General features: G+C 41.8%; 1 protein-coding gene across 2 annotated transcripts in view; it reads right to left on the reverse strand.

Annotated features, from left to right (window-relative positions):
• The window catches only part of KSR2 (kinase suppressor of ras 2), a 724223-nt gene that overhangs the window by 400504 nt on the left and 297696 nt on the right, over nucleotides 1-26023 (reverse strand). For both annotated transcript variants that reach the window (XM_075324106.1, XM_075324115.1), the window contains exon 4: nucleotides 9471-9978. In XM_075324106.1, coding sequence (XP_075180221.1) covers nucleotides 9471-9978 — 508 coding nt within the window. The remainder of the gene's footprint in view (nucleotides 1-9470; nucleotides 9979-26023) is intronic.

The raw sequence follows: 26023 nt of genomic DNA on the forward strand, positions 1-26023 counted from the left end.
TATATATATATATATATATATATATATATATATATATATATATATATACACATACATACATGCATCATATATTATCACTATCACATTATGTATATATATGTATATATATATATATATATATATATATATTTTTATATATATATATATATATATATATATATATATATATATATATATTTATTTATATATATATATATATACATATATATACAGTATAATATAAAACAACATTTGGATGGTTGTGGTACGGCCTGGCAATCAGTGTCTTTTCTAAGTGGTGCTGTTCCATTTTTTTTTTATCTCTCTATTGATATTATTATTAGTGATAATATGTGTAATGTATATATATGTATATATATATATATATATATATATATATATATATATATATACACACACACACACACATATACATATATATATATATATAAATATATATATATATATTAGATAGAAAGAAAACGTAAAGGCAGTACTCCAGCCACTGGGCTCAATGTAGTCCACTTTTTCCACCTGAAAATTTGGAGTGCTGCCTTTACTTTTTTTATTTAATAATGATAACATCTACCGACTACTCCGAGGGAATGATATTTTCTGCCTAATGTGCATTTATTTTTTTTTACGTAAGTTAGAGTGTTAATTCATAGGAGTTGGTTTAGCAAACTTGGTAACTTGGTAACTCCAAAAAAGGCTTAGAGTAATAACACGCCAATGCTTATGTGAATGTATGGCATTCATATTTTGACTGTAGAGGCAGTCTGACTGCCACTTGGCATCCAGAGGGGGAATTTTATATTTTTTAAAGGGAACCTGTCACCAGATTTGGGGCCTATAAGCTGCGGCCACCACCAGTGGGCTTTTATATACAACATTTTAACATGCTGTATATAAGAGCCCAGGCCGCTGTGTAGAACGTAAAAAACACTTTATAATACTCACCTAGGAGGTCGCTCAAGTGCAGACTGGTCAAATGGGTGGCGAAAGTCTCCGGTGCTGACTCCTCCTCTTTCGGACATCTTGGTCTTCCTTCTTCTGAAGGCGGCGTGCATGACGCGTCCTACGTCATACACACTCGCCAACACTGAGGTCCCGCGCAAGCACACTTTGATCTGCCCTACTCAAGGCAGATCAAAGTATTGTAGTGCGCCTACGCAGGACCTCAATACCGGCGACTGGTGGTGGCCGCAGCTTATAGGCCCCAAATCTGGTGACAGGTTCCTTTTAAGGACAGATTGTCTCATGCCTTTTTGTTGCTTTGTTTTTTACTTTCTTCTGGATCAAGAGTGTGAAAGGGTCCAACAAAAAGAGAGACAGCTGATAATCTTTTAAGGCTTTGAAAAGGCAACAAATAGAGATGCATGACCGTGAAAAGGTACAAAAAAAACCCTACAAAATTGTAAAAATATATTCAGATAATTAACGTATTACTACGATATTAGAAGTTAGTAACTAATTAGAATGTTATAGTTGACTCTAATCAATATTTCAGTCTTGCTCTACCCATTGTATGAGTTTATTTTAATTAAAACATTTCACTATTATTTGGTACCATTATATATTTGTAGGAATGGACCTATCCCGCATCCATAGCCGCTCCCATCACCGGGTTGGAATTGATGGACATTTTTTCAACCATACTAAGGGACATTGTGGGGGAAAAGTAACACTTAATGGTGCCCTGTAGAAATTACATGTAATTTTGAATGTCAGCTATATAAAGTTAAAAGTTTAAGAAGGATTTTAGCATCTCTTTACTTTGGAAGTTGTTAAGGGGTTAATGAATAGAAAGGCGAATCTCTGTTCCAAAACAGTTGCAAATTAGTATATGAAATGAAGGATCCAGGAAGCAGTATGGGGCCCTGCTTCCCGCACCCATCTCCGCTTATCATTTTTGCAGTAATTAATTCTTGATTCAGAATCCCATCTGCTTACTGGGGTATTCGGGCCTCCAGTTTGCATGCAATGATCATTTACAGTCTTCCAGTGAAATAATGTTATCTGTCACTTACGTAAGTCTGTCCTGGCCATTAGCAAGTAACATAGGCAGGATATCTGCGTCTATACACATGGCCATGTATCAGAAAATAGAGCTGCATACATGTACATGTGCACGTATTAGATGACGAGCAGTTCTTGCATAACCAGACACAATAATAGCTAATAATATTGACTAATCCACTATTCATTATACTATGGAGTTTTTATTCCAAGGAAAACAGCTACATAAATGTTTGCCTAAATATAATTTTAATAAAAACTGCCAAAATATATCCAGCCAGTCACTACTGGTATGGAATAGTGTTTAAGCTGCACAAAACAAGCTCAATGAATATCTAAATCCAGGTACATGTCATTCTAGTGACCTTATTATATACCTCCATAATGTGTAATCACAAAGAGAAGATATACTATATACGAACAGAAAAATGATATTCTAAGGTGTTGGTTTGCAACTAAAGAGAACATGTATATAATTGAGCAAAACAGTGAAAAGGTACAAAAAAAGCTTCCAAAAATTATGTGGAAGCATAGTGATTTATCAAAGCAGTTTGCCAGTAGTGGACAACACCTGCTTAAAGGGAATCTGTCAGCAGGTTTCTATTATGTAAGCTGAAGCCAGCATGCTGCGAGGGTTAACACAGAAAGTTCAGGCATGCCTGTTTTGTCACAGTCCAATCTTTTGTTTATTTGCTATGTTTGTTTAAGCAGTATGACCTTATAATTAAAGGACTAGAAATTCACGTGAACAGCAGTCCGCCATGTCCCCTCCTCTGATTGGTCAATGCTCAGTGTCTACTGAGAGCCTGTTGTGGGTGGGGGCAACTCTCTGGACTCTGCTACATGACTAAAGCAAAAAATTCAGATTATGTGAGAATGGCTGCAGCCAGTAATCTAAGTGATACACCATTGGATTTAGAATCTCCTTGTCTACATCATGTTGTTCTCAGATGAGGAAGCAAAAACCTGCTGACAGTTTCCCTTTAAAGCAAATCTGTCACCAGGTTTTTGCCACCTAATCTCAGAGAAGGATATGTAGAGATAGAGATCTGATTCCAGCAATGCATCTGGGCTGCTTGTTGTTGTTTTGGTAATTTCTTCCTGATAAAACAGTGACTTTATGACTAAAGGACTAGTAAACCTTCTGCCACTTAGTCCTCCGTGTTCATGTATTTAATATAACTCCGCCCCCACCACTAATTGGTAGCCTTTTGCCTATTCACTGTGTATACAGCTGAAAATCAGTGGTGTGGGCAGGGTTATACCGAGCTCAGCATTCAGAGAACTGGTAGATCTCAATTATTTTATCAGGGTCGCTGCCCCCACATTATGCTGCCCTAAAATGGGGTAGGGTAACTAAAAGCTGGTGGCAAATTCACAATAATCAATTCAGGCTCCTACAGAAAATAAAAGCAATGTATAGTTACGTCCCACAGCGCCGCTGTTCTAGTGATACTACTGTTCCTGGAGGGTGATATGACATTGTTGGGTCACATGATTGAGGCAACCAATTAGCAGTCGATGATCAGATGCAGCTCATTAATATCCAATCAGAGAGGTAAAGGCTGCAGGTGGTCAGTGACCACTGATTGGCTACAAAGGTAACAACAATAACACTACAATAATAATAACAGCAATAATAGTCACTTCCCGGGAATCGCAGTTCTCATATCACTGGAATGGCACCTCTGCGGGAAGTGAGGATATATATTATTTTTTTACTCTTGGGCCTTGAATTGCTTATGCAGTGAACAACCCCTGTGAGAAATTAACTATTTAAAATTCTGCAGTGTACTGTAGTCTATCAATTCAGTCTTGCTCTACCCAATGAATGGTTTGTTTAATTAATTGGCTCTTTTATTAGCTATATAACAGCACCATGAAGTATTTGCGGGGAATAGACACTTGTTTAGCTAGGTATATACACTGTACGAAGACAGAAAACAGAACATGTCCCTGACATATCCCACAGATGTTCACAGCACACTGACACTGTCACCTCTGCAATTCTAAAAACCCTAGGCTTGTAAAAAAGTCAAGTATCTGCTATAAAGTAGTATCATAAAAATAAGTATTTAATGTCATCATCATTTTTAAAAGTTCCCTTCCTCTTATCCTGAAGTGCACCCCAAGACAAAATATCGATAAAATGCAGTACACATCGCTGTCATTACCCTTCTCATCTCATAGATAAAGCCCCGAGGAGCCATCAAACCTATTTTATGATGATACCTTAAGTTCCTTATTAATGCAATAATTCCAATAACGCAAAGTCAGGATTGGAGAAAAATTAATCTAAAATATGAAAACTACAAAGTGGTCTGACATTGAAATGAACACATTCGCGTGCAGATCAAAGCAACAAAAGTATAAAAAATACTGGTCTAAATAAAGAAACTGCGAGCTCAAATCATTATTGTACCACTTTTGTCTATTTTTTTTGTATTTTGCCCGTTCGTTTTCTTTTTTTTTTCATTTGTGCTTTTTACTTTAATTTGCACTTTTTTAATATCTATTTTACATGTGCTCACCTGTTTCTCTTATGTTAGTCATGTAGGAGGGGTTTGAGGTTCCCTGATAGATTTGGTAGATTCATTAGTTGCAAATTTTATTGTGTATATATATGCCACTTCTCCTGGAGTTATTTTATGTACGCCCCAATTTGTATCACAAAATTTGCAACATTTTAGTTGTCACAAAAAAATATTAAAGACAAAAATAATAACTTTTTTTTATTTTGCGCCATTTTGCAGAATTTGGACACAAAAACGTCAATAAATAACGCAAGACAAAAAAAGAAAAATTAATTAATATAAAACACAAATGATGCCCTGTGACAATTGGAGAGCAGTATTATTAGCCTGAAGTTAAGGATATTGCACTCATTAAAAACCTGCTTGGATTGGATGCACAACTCACAATAAGGGTACGGTTCCACTTCCCTCCTCCCTATACAGCTAATCCCTTTTGTCTGTTTTTTTTTCTTTTACTTCCTATACAGTGATGAGTGGACGTGTGGATGTTCGGGCTTGCCGGATTTAGCTCGGGACCCGTACTTGACTCAAACTTCATTCCAGTCCCCGAACCAGATATTACTCAATAGGGAGCCTGAACTTTGTTGCTGTAAAATTGTTGTAAAATGGTCGTAGTAAAGGCTACAGTGCTGCATAATAAATTGATAAACGAGGGAGTGTGGGGGGTGTCTTTATTCAAACAATTTTTTTCCTGTGTGTGTTTTAACTGTACACTTACCGGGTTAGTAATGAGAGGTGTCTGATAGATGCCTCTCCATTAGTAAGCCCTGGGATTGATGCCAGCTGTCAATTCACAGCTGACATCAACCTCAAAAGTATTACCCTGATTGTCACCGCACCAGGGCAATCAGGAAGAGCCGGGCACAGCGCCAAAATTGGTGCATCTAATGAATGCATCATTTCTGTGGTAGCTGTGGGCTGGTATTTTTAGGATGCTTTACTTGTGCTGGTTATCAAAAATAAGGGGGACCCCACACCATTTTTTAATTTGTTTTGTTCCAAAGGACCACCCGGGCATCGTCCACATGCTAAAAAGCTTGTTGATTGGCTGCGCTGCAGTCTTTCAACACTCTTTATTTATCATTCAAAAAGCACACAAACTTGGACATGAACTTTCCTGAAAATTCTGTGTTTGAGTTCGAGCCCCGGACACTAGGTGCCCGGTACGAACCCCAAACTTTACAGTTTGGGTTCGCTCATCGCTATTCCTGTAATGTTTCATTTGAGGTGACTTACAAATTGGAACTCACAATAGGATAGTCCTGCAGTCACTTCCCCAGCGCTTCTATGACTCTCTCTGAAATAGGATGTCCTCAGGGGACAGTATTCCTGTCACTTATTATAGATTATGTCCCTGCCATGCCCTGATGATGTCCTGTTTCGAGGGGGAGGGATGATGGAGAAGTGTCTGCATCTTCAGTGCCCACCACTCACATCTTCAGTGACAATCACTACAGTTAATTTGTAAGCACCCACCACAGTCTTGCTTCTGACACTGTTGTCTAATTCTGTGAAATAAGAAGTCAACAGGGGATGATGATAGAATCAGGGTGACTGACAGCAGCGCCACTTACTGAGGACAAGTCATTTGAGAGCAGTGACAGAAGCAGTGGGGTGCGGCTGCTCTTACTCATTGCCCCCTGATGACTTCTCAATACAGGGAAAGAGGCAGCAGTGACATAAGCAGAGACTGTGAAGGCAGCCATTGAAGATGTTGGCAGCTGGCACAGATGAATTATGGTAGTGGCTACTGAAGCTGTGGGTGGCAAACACAAAAGAAGTCTGGTAGCGGACACTTAAGCTGTGATCACGTGTCCATCACCCCCCCTGGAACAGGACATCATTAGGGGATGTGTGGCGCCCCTGAGTGTCAGGTGCCACAGGGTACTACATCTAACCCCGGATTCCTGGAAGACCTGTGCCGGTAATCACCACAACACACACAATCCACGCCCTTTTCCCCAGACTGGGTAAGAGGCTGATGGATGGCCACCTATTGGTTGGGACTTATCCAATCCACTTTGCAGCGGAGGCTTTCCCCATATAGCTGCATACTGCAAGTGGCATCACAAAAAACTCTTTATTTTATTTTTCCCTTGTGCAAAACCCCTTTTAAGTGATCCCCAGGGTCACGGAACCGGGCAACGGCCATCCAGTGAAATATCCCAGCAATATAGAGCCCGGGACAGAGTACCCCAATGCCCTGCGGTGCGTCAGATGCAGTAACAAAAGCAATGGTAAGTGACCACAGTGCCGTTCCCTGATGACATCCTGTTTCAGTGGTGTAGGGGTTACTGGAAGTTGTGGAAACATGCTACAGCGCCATCCTACTGTGATGTGCCATTTGAGACTTCTTTCAAATGAAACGTAACCGGAAGTAAAGAATAAAAAACATATAGTGGATTGGGAGAATTGTAGGAAATATTATAAGAAAGCAAATTACATACAAGATTAGGGCTTGAAGATATATATTTACTAGAAGGTGGCCCGATTCTACGCATCGGGTATTCTAGAATTTACGTATTGTGTAGTTCATGTATGATTTTTGTTATATATATATATATATAGATGTTGTTGTGTGTAGTTACCAAGTGTTTGTGTAGTGCGCTGTACATGTTCTGGGTGTTGTCTGGGTGTGGCGGGGGGTGAGAGCGGTGTTGTATGTGTGTTGCGTGTGTTGCGTTGCTTGTGGAGCGCTGTGTGTCTGTAGCGTTGTGTGTGTGTGTGTTGCGCGGTTTGTGTGGGTGTGGTGTGTTTTGGGGGGAGGTATGTTTTGTGCAATGTGTGTGTTGTGCGGTATGTGCGTATATTTATGTATGACGCGGTGTTTGTGTGTTGGGTGTTGTGTGTGTGCGGCGTTGTCTGTGTGTGTGGGTGTCTGTGTATGGCGGTGTTTGTGGTTCCCAGTGTGTGTCTGGTGTGTTGTGTGTGTGTGTTGGGGGGAGGTGTGCACCTCCCATCGTGCTCCATCCCCCATGCTGCGCACCCCCCATCGTGCCCCATCCCCCATGCTGCGCACCCCCCATCGTGCTCCATCCCCCATGCTGCCCACCCCCCATCGTGCTCCATCCCCTATGCTGCGCATTCCCCATCGTGCTCCATCCCCGATGCTGCGCACCCCCCATCGTGCTCCATCCCCCATGCTGCGCACTCCCCATCGTGCTCCATCCTCCATGCTGCGCACTCCCCATCGTGCTCCATCCCCCATGCTGCGCCCCCCCATCGTGCTCCATCCCCTATGCTGCGCATTCCCCATCGTGCTCCATCCCCGATGCTGCGCACTCCCCATCATGCTCCATCCCCCATGCTGCGCACCCCCCATCGTGCTACATCCCCCATGCTGCGCACCCCATCATGCTCCATCCCCCATGCTATAATAGTTCTCCTATTATACTCAGAGAGGAGTATAATAGGAGGACTATAATAGGAGGAGTAGTCCTGGGGGGAGAGGAGTATAATGCCGGCTCCCTGCACATGTGTACCGGGAGCCGGTGTACGCTGGTAACTATGATACACATCGGGTAACTAAGGGACCTTAGTTACCCGATGTGTATAATGGTTACCAGCGTTCACCGGCTCCGTCAAGATCCCAGCATCGCAAGGTTATGTGTGGTGCTGCTGGGATCGTGACGGAGCCGGTGTACACTGGTAACTATGATACACATCGGGTAACTAAGGGACCTTAGTTACCCGATGTGTATAATGGTTCCCACCGTTCACCGGCTCCGTCAAGATCCCAGCATCGCAAGGTTATGTCTGGCGCTGCTGGGATCGTGACGGAGCCGGTGTACACTGGTAACTACGATACACATCGGGTAATTAAGGGACCTTAGTTACCCGATGTGTATAATGGTTACCAGCGTTCACCGGCAGCGCAAGGTTATGTCTGGCGATGCGTGCGGAGGGCCGGGGCGAGTGGCCAATCCATGCGGGGGGCGGGGCCAGGCCGAGGCGAGCAACCAATCTGTGGGGGGGCGGAGCCGAGGCGAGCGGCCAATCCGTGCGGGGGGCGGGGCCATGGCGAGCCCAGCGGCCAATCAGCTTTGTGTCACCGTAAGGACACAATTTTGGAGCAAGACAGACAGACAGACAGACAGACAGAATAAGACAATTATATATATAGATAAGGGCATTATAGGTATCACACCACCATCAACAATGAAGAGACTACAGAATCTGCAAAGAGCTGGACAATCATCGATTTGACATTTAGGACTTTTCTCAAGAATCCCGGAAAAACTCCTTTATGACTATGGTTAGAATTGTCTATTTTTTCTTTTGATATATTTTTTTTTTCTTTCAACATTAAAGATAGATAAATATCTAGACATTTTTACAGTTCATCTATCACTGACCTTAATGACTATATGCAGCTCCTCTTAAAAAGTATGATTATGACTTTTCTACAGGGGTAAGGCCATCATGTATATTATTCACATCATACTTGATAAATGTATGATCTTAAGGGTGTAACACTGTAACCCCCACTAATCAATAGAACTGGAGACACAAAATTCCCCTGTGAAAGTGTAACAGTAGTGCCAATGCCTGAGCTCAAATCACTTCTATGGCACTCACAGAACCCAGTCAATCCTATAGAAGATAATGGGGCGGTAGTTAAGCACTATTGTTCCATATACATAATATGTGCTAATATCTGAAAATAATATAAGGACAGAAAAGGAAAACAAAATTAATGAAACAGTATCATAAACATAGTAAATGACTTCTGCTTTACCTTGAGTGATGGGGAAAAATAGCAGAACACTGTGTGACATTTACATCAAACCTAAAAAAGGTTGGTATAATAATATTTTGTGTCCAAGCCGACTGCTGTGAAAAAAAGGTGTACTAAATGGAAAAGTACAAAAAGTGATATCTATCCATCCAATGAAAACATTGAGAAGTTTGTTTTCCTATAATGACGTAAGTACTTACTTGGGTGTGTGAGACTCATCCACACGATGACCAACTTGGAACTCATGAGATTTGCTTCGGTGCAAGGAAGTGAATCCAGGGATAAGGTGGATGAGCTTCCGGGAAGAAGGAGGCGGGGTACCTGGCGGCTTCAGCTTGTTCCTCCTTCTTACTGGAGGGGTGCCAGGAGGGGTCATAGTGGTTACTATATTGGGTGTCCTTGGTGCATTATTGTGAGCTGTATGTCGCTGACGCGGAGATGGCGGTAATGAGCGATGCCCAGTCTCTGAAGGTTGGCATGAGCCTGGATATGCTTCAACAGTCAACCTGTCTACATTAGTGTACAGGGATCCATGAGCTACAGGCAAATGGCAGTAGTGCTGGATGCATTTCGACTGTAGTTTTGGACTCTGTGAAAGATGTGTTCGGATCCACTGAGCTGTCTCTTGATGGGTGACAGGACTGTTTTCCTTCCCTGTTTCCGTTGCGGGCCACTGAATGGCCCAGTCTTGCTTAGACAGGCTGCTTCCTGTAAATTAAACAAGCAAAGGTTAGCAACACAAGCAAGACGTAGCCAATCCTATCAAACAACGTATAAAAATGCTGGGCCATAACATACAGTCACTGGTCTATAAAGTGAGTGGCTCTACAATCCTACAAATCGAGGTACGGCTTTTATAATGGTGATTATGGACCAAATTTCTGAACCCGAACTATGGGTACAACAATGTGCTATCAGGTGCCTTCATCTGTATTGCCACAGCTAACTTACTACTCACCAAAACATTATTTTTTTGCACTCAAGAATAAATAAAGAAATAAATCTGTTTTGTAGAGAAGTAATTTTGCTTTGTTGCTATAGTTGTTTTGCAGTAGCTACTATAACCCCTGACCGGTCAGGGACTGTACTTTATTAGAGCCTTGTGGTGTGTCTATCACTTGGTGCAAAATCCTTTACTCAGTAAATAAAAATTGTCAATTATAGTGACAGCAACAGAGACCCCCAGAAGGCAGAGTAATAAAGCCGCGTGTTTCTAACCATGGCCCATACAATGTCACTCTACTACCTTGAAGCATCTGATAGAAGATGAATTTCAACTATACCTCCATGATATAAGAAGATGTCTAAATCACGGAAAGGGCCAGAAAGCAGGATTCTGTTTCTGTACATAGTATTATGGCGAAACAAGTATAGATCAAGTAACTTAAAGCACCACTCCAGCATTTTTGCTTTTTTTCCTTGCTGGAGTGGGGCTTCAAATATAAGTAAGTACCCTGCACTAAGGCGTATACTATCCCTCTGTCATTTACATCTTTTTTTGTCGCTGCGGTCCCGCTGCGCCATCCTGTGACCGAAGTAAGAAGATACGTCACAAGCGCTCAATCCAACCATATGAGAGCCAGAACAAAACTCTCATAGACTTGCATGGAGTTGTGAACTCTGCTGTGCTCTATGAAACACTGGAGCTGCCAGCAGGACACAAACCGATAGGAATAGATAAACATGCCTGGTGAGTATAAAATTAGGGGCAGAGGACAAAATATAAGGTACTATAGCTGTGAAATAAAAAAAAATGCTGGAGTGATGATTTAAAAAATTGGACCGGAAGCAATGAAAGTAATAGAGTGAGTGTCATTAGTGAAATCAATCGGTATTGCTACACCCCTCATTTGTAAAGTCTCCCTACATAATAATACTGGATACTGAAGAACTTGACAAAGTCCCTTTGTTTGAAAGTGTGGCCCCATGCCGAATTATCAAAGGGATTCTACTTTTTGTTAGGCCGGGTCACACTTGCAATTGACTCGCACAAGTGCATTGTGAGAAAATCTTGCATTTCACTTGAACCAATGTTAATCAATAAGGCAGCGCCGATCTGCTTTTTTTTTCTCAGCTCAAATCGGACTGAAGAAAAAAATCGCAGCATGCTGCGATTTCAAGAGTATCTCGCGCGAGAATCTCCAATGCAAGTCTATGGGTGCGAGAAAAAAGTGGATGTCACACGGACGGCAAATGGACCATCCTAGTTACATCCATTTTTATGGATACAATTCTATCATGTAGCAGAGAACACTGTAATTGATCCTGTACATAAATTGTAAATGAATAATGGCTGCTGAGAAAAAAATCGGATTGCACATGGACAGTACACTGACAGCACACAGACAGTACACTGACAGTGTGATGCCCTGGCAAACCAGGTAGTCACAGATAGGGAAAGGTGTAATGTGGGGCCCTAACAAGGTGACAGCAGCCAAACATATAAAACCCTAGTCACCCCCCTCAGTGCTTGATGGACACACCAGGGGGCGGAACCAGGCGGTTGGAAGATGCCCACCAAGGAGTCTCAGACAGCCTGGGGCAGGAAAGTTTAGTCTAGTCATCAAGTTCAAGTCTAGAGGTCAAGAGGAGAGGTGTGTGAGCTGGAGCTGTGTGCAGCTCCAGCAAAGGAAAGACCCAAACTGAACCGGTGCCAGGGTAAGAGCCCTGGTACTGCTGGCTAGGAAGCAGACGGAGGCCTCTGTCTGCAGGAGCCGGGAAGACGGCTCGGTGCAACCGTGGTGGATCGGGACAGGGTAGTGGCCCGCCGGTACCGACCCGGGGAACCGACCCAGAAACCGGAGCACAAAGGGGGGTACTCAGACCCTGAAGCTAGGTCCAGAAGCTACTGAGGGCTAGCTAATTAACTGATTGCAGCCAGGACTAGAGGTCCTGTCCCACCCAAAGTCCCAACTGAAGGCAACAGCCCAACGAGGGGGATAGAAAGCCACCGCCACGGCACAGAGATCCCACGGGCCAGCATCTGCGGGCAAAGGGCTCCTCAGGCAACCAAAAGCCAGGAGTGAACTCCTGAAGTTGCAAGAGCAGGTAGTCCACCATCACAAACAGGTGCAGGAGAAAGGCAGAGACCACCAACCATCACCTTGGTTTACCAGAGAGTCGTGCATTTACTAATCGTGAGTACATCAGTGCCCTCCGGCCACCCATCTCCCTGCACCGCCAAACACCCCCAACGGGTCCCAGGGCCACCATCCCTGCCCACGGAGAGGTTAACAACTTGCTGCCAAACATCTTCCCCGGGTGCCCAGTTACTGCAGCGGTGGTGTCCACCTTCACCACATCCTGTGGGTGGCGTCACGAACTTAAACACGGCTCCGGCTGTACACATACGTCCCCAAACCACAAACCCCTTTTTGATTGACGTGACCGCAGGACCCCCGGGTCCGGAGACCCTCGAGCCACCCACTGAAGGTCCGGATCTGAGCGGCTCGGCTGTGGAGCACGGGGCGGTACAACAGCACACAGACACTGACAGCACAAGGACTGCACACTGACAGCACATGGATGACAAGTGAGAAAAAATCGTCCTACTCTCCGGCATGAGAATCAGACCGATTTTTCATACGCAAGTGTGACTCCACCCTTATACAACTAATAGAAGGAGAACATGTAATAATTAAAAGTCTGTAGAAAGGTAATTGGGACAGGGGCAGATGGGTTTGCCGTGATTCCGCTTCTAGTGATAAGGAGTCTGCTGAAAATTCCACTCGAAAGGACAGAAAGTATGAGTTTAAAATAGTGACAATGGCCAGTGTAAAAATTGCTAAATTACTCATTTGGGGTTTTTTGTGTTTTTTTATGATGATGATTTTGTATATATCTTGCGATATATATATACACAGTATATATTATATAGATATATAGTACATATAACAAATTTCAAAAATATATGTTACACAAAATCCTTAGTTACACAACTGATCACCTTCTGACACGCTCCCATATTAAGACTTCTTTCCTACACATCTTAAGGCACATTTATCGCACGTTACCTGAGAAGCTCTTCTTTAATGATGTCATACTGAGACCATTAAGATTTTATGGCTATAAACTTATCAAGTGTTACATATTACTTTGTATCTTATGGATATTTAGGTTTGGCAGAGTCCTTACCATAGGGATTTTTTATTGCCACTAAGAAAGCACCGAGCATTTTGCCTACAATTAGACACACATCAGTGCAGAGATAATGATGAAACACATCTGTCTCTCGGCTGTAAAAGTTATTTTATATTGGGGCCATTTTAAAATTTATTGAAACACAGTAGAGTAATTTCATACAGTAAGAAAAACTATGAGCTTACCACGTTTCAATAATGTTGATACTTGGATCAGCCCCTTACCAGGGGTGAAGATCAGCAATCATGACGAAAAGTGAGAAAAGTCGTCACATAAATCTTTATTTTGGATACATTAAAATAGTATTCCCATGTGGTAGAAAACATTAGATTTTTTTTTTTACCATATGAGAATACTTTTTTAATGTATCCCAAAATAAAGATTTATCACTTTACTAGTGTTTAAGTGCCGACTTTTCTCCATAATTTTATACAGTGTACTTATGGAAATGTCATGCTGGCAACACGGTGTCATATTCTACCATTGGATTACAGTGCCATGGACACCTGAAATACAGGCAATAGTGACTCATAATGTTATATGTTCTAATATACTATATATATATATATATATATATATATATATATATATATATATATATATATATATACAGTCATATGAAAAAGTTTGGGCACCCCTATTAATGTTAACCTTTTTTCTTTATAACAATTTGGGTTTTTGCAACAGCTATTTCAGTTTCATATATCTAATAACTGATGGACTGAGAAATATTTCTGGATGGAAATGAGGTTTATTGTACTAACAGAAAATGTGCAATCCGCATTTAAACAAAGTTTGACCGATGCAAAAGTATGGGCACCCTTATCAATTTCTTGATTTGAACACTCCTAACTACTTTTTACTGACTTACTAAAGCACTAAATTGGTTTTGTAACCTTCATTGAGCTTTGAACTTCATAGGCAGGTGTATCCAATCATGAGAAAAGGTATTTAAGGTGGCCACTTGCAAGTTGTTCTCCTATTTGAATCTCCTATGAAGAGTGGCATCATGGGCTCCTCAAAACAACTCTCAAATGATCTGAAAACACAGATTATTCAACATAGTTGTTCAGGGGAAGGATACAAAAAGTTGTCTCAGAGATTTAAACAGTCAGTTTCCACTGTGAGGAACATAGTAAGGAGATGGAAGAACACAGGTACAGTTCTTATTAAGCCCAGAAGTGGCAGGCCAAGAAAAATATCAGAAAGGCAGAGAAGAAGAATGGTGAGAACAGTCAAGGACAATCCACAGACCAATTCCAAAGACCTGCAGCATCATCTTGCTGCAGATGGTGTCACTGTGCATTGGTCAACAATACAGTGCACGTTGCACAAGGAGAAGCTGTATGGGAGAGTGATGCAAAAGAATCTGTTTCTGCAAGCACGCCACAAACAGAGTCGCCTGAGGTATGCAAAAGCACATTTGGACAAGCCAGTTACATTTTGGAAGAAGATCCTGTGGACTGATGAAACAAAGATTGAGTTGTTTGGTCATACAAAAAGGCGTTATGCATGGAGGCAAAAAAACACGGCATTCCAAGAAAAGCACTTGCTACCCACAGTAAAATATGGTGGAGGTTCCATCATGCTTTGGGGCTGTGTGGCCAATGCCGGCAGCGGGAATCTTGTTAAAGTTGAGGGTTGCATGGATTCATCTCAGTATCAGCAGATTCTTGACAATAAGGTGCAAGAATCAGTGACAAAGTTGAAGTTACGCAGGGGATGGATATTTCAGCAAGACAATGATCCAAAACACCGCTCCAAATCTACTCAGGCATTCATGCAGAGGAACAATTACAATGTTCTGGAATGGCCAGCGCAGTCCCCAGACCTGAATATCATTGAACATCTGTGGGATGATTTGAAGCGGGCTGTCCATGCTCGGCGACCATCAAACTTAACTGAACTGGAATTGTTTTGTAAACAGGAATGGTCAAATATACCTTCATCCAGGATCCAGGAACTCATTACAAGCTACAGGAAGCGACTAGAGGCTGTTATTTTTGCAAAAGGAGGATCTACAAAATATTAATGTCACTTTTATGTTGAGGTGCCCATACTTTTGCACCGGTCAAATTTTGTTTAAATGCGGATTGCACATTTTCTGTTAGTACAATATACCTCATTTCAATCAAGAAATATTACTCAGTCCATCAGTTATTAGATATATGAAACTGAAATAGCTGTTGCAAAAACCCAAATTGTTATAAAGAAAAAAGGTTAACATTAATAGGGGTGCCCAAACTTTTTCATATGACTGTATATATATATTATATATATATATATATATATATATATATATATATATATATATATATATATATATATATATATAATATCACGAAGCGTGATGCCACAAGATGCCTAATTCATGACGAGCTGTGGTGTACCTTGTGCCAGAAATCTTACTCCAGTCCTAGTAGCGAAGTGCAGGGGGCTCACTCCACCTTTCAGACACTCCAGATTCATTAAGAGGCACATTAATAATTCAGGGGTGTCTGATCCCCCTCCCCACACACACACTGTGACAAAGGCATAGATTACAAAAAATGGTCCCAATTTTCACACCAGTCTTGATGAATCAGAGCCATTGTTTTTAATCTATGTCTATGTGGGAAGTTTTGTATTATAGATATAAATAAATAAAAACTAGACCTCAAATCGCTATAAAGATATAAATCAGCATAGAAGTTTGGATGTAAAAAAGGACATGATAATTAGGGATGATCAAATACCTCAAATATTCAGCTACGCCCATATTCGATGAATAGGTCACCGCTATTCGACTATTTGCGAATATTCAATGCGCAGTGTAAGTCTATGGCAAACCCGAATAGTTGCCGAATAGCAACTATTCGGGTTTCCCATAGACTTACAGTGCGCACTGAATATTCGCATAGCGGTGACCTATTCGTCGAATATTTGCGAAGCCAAATATTGCCGAATATTTGTGATATTCGATCATCCCTAATGATAATATAAGGTGGAATGTCCCTTTAAGAAAAATGCTTGATCTAAGCAATTACATGCTTTAGTGAGCAATCATGAATGATTGTCAGAATTTTTATAATATTGTTGGATGGCAATGTAGAACAAATTATGTGATGCAATGCAAGTTAGGCTCTGTTCACATAAGAAGTTAGATTAGCACACTAACAATAGGCAATAAAAGGAATATTTTTTTTTACCATAAAAGTTATTACACTACAACATGGTATAGCAACGTTTCGGTTAATGGATCCTTCGCCAGGCTATAAATAGGCTATGTGTGGAATATCTTTCTTGGATGAAAAATGTTAAAAATCCACTTTTACCAATATACTTTATTTGGGATATAAGGGTAGAAAAATAAAAAGAATTAAAAAAAAAAAAAAACAAAACATTCCTTGTTGTGTCTATTCTTGTTGTGTTATTTATTTACATATCAATTTTCCGATGAAGTAGGGAGTAATGTGGTCTGCTCCATTGGAATAAGCACACAATTTCTTTTTTGCAGCTTAAGGCTATGTGCGCACGGTGCGTTTTTCCAAAGCGTTTTTGCACGTTTTTAGGGTGCGTTTTTGGTCTTAAAACTGCATGAATTTCCTTCCCCAGCAAAGTCTATAGGGGGCTTTACACCGTAGCGATATCACTAGCAATTTCTAGCGATATCGAGCGTATAAGTACCCGCCCCCGTCGCACATGCGATTGTTTGTGATTGCTGCCGAAGCGAACATTATCGCTACGGCAGCGTCACTTGTACTTACCTGGTCGGCGTCGTCGCTGTGACTGCCGAACAATCCCTCCTTCAAGGGGGAGGGACGTTCGGCATCACAGCGACGTCACCGCAACGTCACTAAGCGGCCAGCCAATCAAAGCGGAGGGGTGGAGATGAGCGGGACGTAACATCCCGCCCACCTCTTTCCTTCCGCATTGCAGCCGGCGGCAGGTAAGGCCGGTTTCACACATCCGGCTTTTCGCCGGTTTGCCGGATCCGGCGCTCTCCCATACAGTGACTACAGTACAGTGACAGCGCAACAAGCGCCGGTCACATGCTGTCATGTGACTGGCGCATGTGACCCGGAAGTTACAGCGCTGTCACTGTACTGTATTGTCTGTACGGGAGAGCGCCGGATCCGGTAAACCGGCGAAAAGCCGGATGAGTGAAACCGGCCTACGGAGACGGTCCTCGCTCCTGCGGTGTCACACATAGCGATGTGTGCTGCCGCATGAGCGATGAACAACATGGATAAACAACCCTTACCTATTTTTGAGTTTGGGACGACCTCTCCATGGTGAACGATTTTCACCATTTTTGAGGTCGCTTAAGGTCGCTGGTCTGTGTCACACGCTGTGATATCTTTAATGACGCCGGATGTGCGTCACTAACAACGTGACCCCGACGATAAAACATTAACGATATCGTAGCGTGTAAAGCCCCCTTATGAGTTTTCATTTTTGCTGTCCGCACAGAGCAGTTTTGTTTTAGGTGCATTTTTGTGTTGACCACAAAGATGCAACATGTCAATTCTTTCTGCGTTTTTGCCAGCGTTTTTCACCCATGCAATGCATTGGAAAAAACGTAGCAACAAAAATGCGGCAAAAAAAGCGGTAAAACGCTCAACAACGTATGCTTTTTTCTGCGTTTTTTACCACGGGTGCGTTTTTCTGCGTTTTTTAGCGGCTAAAAATGCACAAAAACGCTGTATCTTTGTGGTCACACAAAAATGCAGCGTGAGCACATAGCCTTAATTGGAGGTTGATCAAAACACCTTTTCTACTGAGGCTCTACTCACATGTCTGTTTGGCAGTTACACTTGTCTTTTCCGTTTTCGGAAAGTACAAATGGAATTCATGTTCAAAATAGACAAATTTGTTAAATGATGCAGCTGAAGCAAAGGGCCCCACTGAGTAGTGTTCTGGTTTCACTTCTTAGAATTGAAGAAAAAGTACAGCATGGAGAACATACGTACGCAAAGTTGCATTCGCAGAGCCCTTGATGTGCCTAAACAGTGGAACCTCCCCAAAAGTGACCCCATTTTTTAAACTACACTTCTCAAGGAATTTATCTAGAGGTGTGGTGGGTACCTTGAATTTTCTGAATTTTACAACATTGAGCCATGAAAATAGAAATTTTCCCACAAAAATGTTACTTTGGCCCCAAATAATTTTTTTTACAAAGGTAAAACAAAATAAATGGACTGTACAGGTTGTTGTGCAATTTCTGCATGTGCCAATATCCTATATGTAATTTGGAACTGCTTTTCAGGTTTAGTACAATGCTCAGAAGGGAAAGAGCGCCATATTATAGTGCACATTTTGTTGTTATGGTTGCGAGTGCCACGTCACATTGGCAGAGCCTTTGAGGTGAGAAAATAGCTTTGACCTCATTCTATAAACTACACCCCTCAATTAATTAGTCTAGGAGTGCAGTTATATTGATACCACAGGTGTGCCACAGGACTTTATACCATTGGATGGTGAAATAAAAATTACATTTTTAACACAAAAATATTGTTTTTGCTCCAGATTTTTCGTATTTCCATGGGGAAATGGGTAAAAACTGCACCAAAATTTGACACACAATTTCTGCTGAACATGGCAATATCCCACATGTTTCTGTACGCATAGCCACACAGCAGGGCTTGGGAAGAAAGGAGCAGTGTTTAACTCTTAGAGCACAGATTTTCTTAGAATAGTTTGAAAAATCCATATGCAAAGCCACTAAGTGAAAGAAGAGCAGAATTCCCCCTCAAGTGACCCCATTGGAAATTACAACCCTCTGGGAATTTATCTACAGAGGACTGAGGTTATAATGAGCCGAAAAAAACAATGCCTCCCTCTTTGCGCATGCCCCAGACTAGAACCACAAGATCATAAAGATCCCGCGACTGTGGGAAAACTTAAATGTCATATAGTGAAAAGTGAAGCCGAGTATGTGGCAAATTCCGAAGGGACCCGGAAGTGTTATATTACTGGCAGCTGCAACCAGTAATGTCAATGCACTTCTCCAGGATTGGAGGTTGGTGATCTCATCCCAAGAGGAAGGTGATAGAAGGCTTTAACCAGTGGATATAATCGTAAGGAGGACGGAATGACAATTCTACCAATGATGAGAGATTTTATGGAATGTTAATAGGCGATACGTGCATAAAAGTGTGTGACTATTGGCTGACCTCAAATTACATCCCTACCTACTCTAGAAAAAGGAGGCATTGTTTTTTTTCAGCTCATTATAGCCTCAGTCCCCTGGTGAAGCCAGACGTGGTGAAACATGTTGGGGAGGCTAATAACTGAACGATTTTAAATTAGCTGAATTAGGGAGTGAAACATATAAGGATTATAATAGGAGAAACAGGTTCTCACAGCCTGATAGCCTATTGAAGAATGGAATTATTTATTAGTAGTCCTCCCTTTCCGCTATGTTTTTAGATGGTCATTTAATATTAATTAATAAATGTTGCATTTATTAATTAATAATTCGATTATCAGATAACAAACCTGAGTGGAGACTTGTTTTCTGGGGGGTTTTTTTGTGGATTGATTTGAAGCTTTTATTGGGAATATTTAACATTGTTTCCAACAGAGTCATGTGAGGGCTTGTTTTTTGTGGGACGAGTTGAAGAATATTTTGGTAATATTTTTGACACATTATGCTTTTTGATCACTTTTTATTCAGATCTTTGGGAGGTAGAATGAATAAAAACAAGCAATTTTGGAATTGTTTTTTATTTTTATGACGTTCTCCATATAGTAAAATTGGTAAGACAGGTTTATTCTTTGCCTCAGTACACTTACAGTGATACCACATGTATGTAGTATTTTTATGTTTTGCTGCTTTTACACACCAAAAAAATACTTTTTAACCCCTTCACGACCGGCCGATTTTTCGCTTTCCGTTTTTTTTTTTCGCCATTCTTTTTCTGAGAGACGTAACTTTTTTATTTTTCAGTCAATATGGTCATGTGAGGGCTCATGTTTTGCGGAACGAGCTTTACTTTTAAATGAAACCATCAGTTTTACCATATAGTGTACTGGAAAATGGCAAAAAATTCCAAATGCAGAAAAATTGCAAAAAAAGTGCGATAGCACTATGGTTTTTGAGATATTTTATTCACTGTGTTCACTATATGGTAAAACTGATGTGTGGGTGTGATGCCTCAGGTCAGTGTGAATTCGTAGACACCAAACATGTATAGGTTTACTTTTATATAAGGGGTTAAAAAAAAATCGGAAGTTTCTCAGAAAAAAGTGGCGCACGTTTTACGCCATATTCCATGACCCGTAGCGTTCTCATTTTTCGGGATTTATGGCTCAGTGATGGCTTATTTTTTGCGTCTTGAGCTGATGTTTTTAACGGTACCATTTTTGCGCAGATGCTACGTTTTGATCGCCTCTTATTGCATTTTGCGCAAAATTTGTGGCGACAAAAAAACGTCATTTTGGCATTTGGAATTTTTTTGCCGCTACGCCGTATACTGATCAGATTAATTGATTTTATATTTTGATAGATCGGGCGTTTCTGAACGCGGCGATACCAAATGTGTGTATATTTTTTATTTTTTTAACCCTTTAATTTTCAATGGGGCGAATGGGGGGTGATTTGAACTTTTAGGTTTTTTTGTTTTTTTTTAATTTTTTAAAACTTTTTTTTAACTTTTTTTTTTATTTTACTTGTCCCCCTAGGGGGCTATTGCGATCAGCATTCCGATCGCTCTGCAGTATCTGCTGATCACAGCTACAAGGCTGTAAACAGCAGATACGCTCTCTTTTTCTTTTGCTGTGCCCCGGGCACAGCGAAAGTAAAAGCAAGTCAGGAGTAGTACAGGAGTCATCACATGACCCTGTGCTACCATGACAACTATCGGAAGTCACGTGATCGCGTCACGTGACTTCCGGTATCGGGCGGTAAGAAAAACTTTACCGTAATCGCGCTTATAATGTCGCTGTCACATATTGACAGCGCCATATAAGGGGTTAATCGGCACGAGCAGATAACGATTCTGCTCGTGCCTAGCAGGCACACATCTCAGCTGTGAAAATCAGCCGAGATGTGCGCCGATCGCGGCATGCTGCCGCCGGAGGACCGCGGGCAGTAACATTATGTCATTTAGGATGTAATTTTACTGCCCACGGTCGTTAAGGGGTTAAAAAACAAAGTATTGTTTCTGCATCGCTTTATTTTGGAAGCTTTAGGTTTTTTACTTCTCCAATGAGTAGAGCCTTGCTTTTGGTGAGACAAAGTGACATTTCAAGGCAAACCATTTTTATTTACATTTGACTTTTTCATTGCGTTTTATTTCCTTTTTTTCAGGGTTTGGTGTTTTGTTTTACAACGTTCACTAAAGAAGTTAACTAGTGTGAAAGTTTTATAGATCGGGATGATCCAGACGCGGCGATACCAAATATGTGTACTTTGTTTTTTTAACATAAATACAGTAGTTGTATTTATTGATATAACTTTTTTGTTCTTTTGTTCTGTAGGTGCGTTTCAAAGATTCGTCTGCACTTGGATGACATCCCAGTGCAGTCCAATTTTTGCTCACACAAACAATGAAGAAGATGAAGAAATTAAGCTCTCCATCTTCTCCTCACCTGTGATAATATCACAGTAAATGACACTTAACTCAAACTCTCATCAGAGCTTAAAGGAAATCTGCAGCAAGTTTTTGCTACTTCAAATTGAGAGCAGCATGATGTAGGCAAAGATATTGCAAATTCAATGATTATTGGCTGCTGCTGTTCTGAAACAGTGAAATATTTTAGATTTTGCGTGTAGCAGGGCAGGGAGAGCTGTCCTTGCCCACACCAGGCTTTCAGTGTAGATTTCCATAGACAAAAGCTGGTAATCACAGAAGGAGGTGGAGTTGGACTACAACTCACGTGCTGCTGAGACCCACTAATGATAGAGATAAGAGCCTTAAGCTGGGTTCACACATAGCGACAGCGACAACGACGTCGCTGTTACGTCACCATTTTCTGTGACGTAACAGCGACCTTGTATGTCGCTGTTATGATCGCTGCTTAGCTGTCAAACACAGTGACGCAGCAGCGATCATAACGTCACTACATGTGCAGAGAGCAGGGAGCCGCGCACAATGCTTAGCGCTGGCTCCCTGCTCTCCTAGCTACAGTACACATCGGGTTAATTAACCCGATGTGTACTGCAGCTACATCTGCAGAGAGCAGGGAGCCAGCACTGGCAGCGTGAGAGCGGCGGAGGCTGGTAACGAAGGTAAATATCGGGTAACCACCTTGGTTACCCGATGTTTACCCTTGTTACAGCTTACCGCAGCTGCCAGATGCTGGCTCCTGCTCTCTACTCGCTTCATTTCGTCGCTCTCTCGCTGTCACACACAGCGATCTGTGCGTCACAGCGGGAGAGCAACAATAAAAAAACGAACCAGGGCTGTGTGTAACGAGCAGCAATCTCACAGCAGGGGCCAGATCACTGCTCAGTGTCACACACAGCGAGATCGCTAATGAGGTCACTGCTGGGTCACAAAAACCGTGACTCAGCAGCGATCTCAGCAGCGATCTCGCTGTGTGTGAAGCACCTCTTAAACTAAAATTGCAGGTAAGCAAAAAAATGACTGAGATAAGAGATTCAGGGCTGAATTATCTGTTTTAACTCTTACAACATACTGTCTTCAGATTACATTGCAGAAAGGTGCTGACAGAGACCCTTTAATCAGCATGTCATTAACATAATTTGGCCAATTCTCTCACTTGAGAGAATCTATGGCCGTCTGACCTCAGGCTTAGGAAATGAACATCCTAGAAGGAACTTTTTCAGGTTTTGTCTAACTGAAATATGATAATAACCTAAGTGGTTACTTCCAGACAATTCTCGGTAATGTAATGCTATCAGTCAGGGGCAGCCAGATGTAGAAGTGAGCCCCTGTGCAATAACAGAAAATAGGCCCTTTGCAGTCCCATAATGTGTCTGTGACAGAAGCTGCTCTTTACTGTGGAGGTGGATGTGGGCCCCCTACCTCTTAGGCCCCTATACAGCTGCTCAGGTTGTACTAATGGTATATCCGGCCCTGCTATCAGTGAAACAATGAGGAATATTCTAAAAATACCTATTTATATAATAGTACTATCGATCATCAACATTATAGCAGAAAAATGGCTAACAAGTATTTCCTCATTTCTACGCTAATGCGGCAACTGAATAATAAAATATAAAATGTAATAATGGTCTAACCAAACATAAAAATACATACTTTTTTTTATTCTTATGGTTGTCAGTTTCAGATAGAGACAGAGAAATGTGAGTGAGAAATACATTCAATCTCCAGGGCGACTCTATAGAAGATAACAGAATTGTCTGCTGCTTTCTGTGTGATATTCTCCTCTCATCTCCTTCTGGGGATTGCAGTTATCAAAAGGAACCGCGATTAATTACCAGAAGTGCCTCCTGCAGGCAAGATCCTCCTTATTGCAGTCAGAAACCTTTAGAAATGGCCAACTGCTGGACTGTGTTAAAGATATCATTTTCTGTGGCTTTTGATCATCGCCCTTAATTATATTGAAGCGGAATAGACATGCAAATCTAGTAATAGGATTTAAAAAGAAAACTTGTTTTTTTTCTGTTTAATCATTTTCTTTCCCTTTTTATTTTGGTTAATAAGAGTGAATCTCCTTAATCTCTGCCTTTTTCTTTGTGCTTCAATCATGTGATCCTATTCCATATAATGGAGGCTTCTTTTATTAAGTTCTTAAATGGAATAAGAACAAGTTAATTTTAAAATAAGTAGTAATTTTTTTGCAGAACTTTATACATTATTGTCACCTTTAGTTTCCTAATCTATACGTATAAATTCAACAATCCGGAGAGTTAACGAAGTACTCCCGTTAATTTTATTATTTGCTAAACTTGTGTGCTGTGTACTATATGTGCAATCAAATACTTACCAGTCACCATCTGGTCCTGGTTCTAACACCACTCCAGTCCCCTTCTGGGGCAGACGATTTCTCTTCAAACTTGCCGGATCACACTGAGGTTTATATGTGAGCCGGAAGTGGCTTTTAGAATATCATTTTATTGAGCATCAGAATGAGGCATTATAGACTTACATTGTAAGGGCAGAGTCACTCTGGCGTATGGCTGACACGAGTGCAATGTGAGAAAATCTCGCATTGCACTCGGCCCCATGTAAGACAATGATGCAGCTCAGATCTGCGAGTTGTTCCTCGGCCCTAATTGGACTGAAAAAAAAAAATCACAGCACGCTGCGATTGTCTGTGAGTCTCGGATCACTCAAACCCATACAAGTTAATGGGTGCGAGTGAAGCATCAGACTGCAAATGCAATGCAATATAGACACAGTCTGACAATGGAGATGGAGAGATCACTCACTCCCTCTCTTCTGCAGCTGTGATCCGATCTCTAGATCGGATCACAGTTGCATGACACTCGGCTCACGCTCGCAGCAGAGCAGGAGACGGGGGTCATTAGCATATCGCATCGCATGCCATACGCTAATGTGACTCTGCCCTTAAAGAAACTTCTGTCTCACATATAGACCCCAGTATGATCCAGTTGGTCAAAATTGTATTCAAGTGAATGATAAGAGACTGGATATGAGCTGGAAATCGAGGAAGATGGCAATTGGTAAGTATTTGATTGCACTTGCGGTACAGAGCACATATAATTATGCAGGTTTTGCAAACAAAAAAAAATAACTGGGACTTCTTCCTTAATAAACCCCAAATACTACTTTGATGACTGAAGCAGTTAAAAGGGAACCTTCAAGGTCCCCAGTGCCACGAGAACCACCAGCGGTTGTGGGCGTGATACCTAGTGATGGGAAAGCACTAAAATGCTTGAATGCTTGTTCCTCAATTGTAGCTGGTTGGTCGCTCGCACAAGCTCGGTATGAGTAATGAGCATTATTGAGAGTCAATGACTGGCTTGTTTAGATCTCTATCCACAAACAGAGCATTTCCGGTGGGAGGGAAGGCAGGGTTTTCAATTTTTGTCACATTATGCCAGCCAACGTTGTTTTAACCCCCAGGAGAGCCATTTAGATGCTGCAAATTACTGTCCCTGGGGGGCCTGCACACATCATGCCTGTGCGTTGTGGTCGTTGTTTCACGGACAAAATATCCGAGCACCCGTGATACTCAGCCGAGCTCAGGTGGACCTGAGCAACCCATTGTTTAACGATCAGTGCTGAACACGCTCACTCATCACTAGTGATAACATGACTTACAACAGTCAGCGTTGCCGCCAGCGCTATACTAGGCTCGTATGACGCCCATGACTCTATCAGTGTGTCACAAGGAACTGCACCCCTGTCTCTCATGGTGCAGAACCCACCCTCCATGGTTCTGGGTTCCTAAACACTAGTATTGCTTCCATCAGCACTCAAATCCAAACCACACCTCACACCACACCCTGTCAGGCACACCAGTGGGTGGTCTAGCTGGAACAGGGCCACCCGCCTAGGGGTCAGGCAGACTGGTGGGAGGGAGGAAGTCAGATCAGGAGTAGCCCTCAAAGAGTAAGGAGCTGAGGGAGTTGTAGCTCCCTGCGTGACCTTGATTGGGTCACAGACAGTGGTCTGGGACCAGAGAAGTCAGAGACCCGGTCGCAAGGTATTGGAAAATGGTGTACTGACTTAGT

Source organism: Anomaloglossus baeobatrachus, chromosome 1 (assembly GCF_048569485.1).
Source record: "Anomaloglossus baeobatrachus isolate aAnoBae1 chromosome 1, aAnoBae1.hap1, whole genome shotgun sequence".
Lineage (NCBI taxonomy): Eukaryota > Metazoa > Chordata > Amphibia > Anura > Aromobatidae > Anomaloglossus > Anomaloglossus baeobatrachus.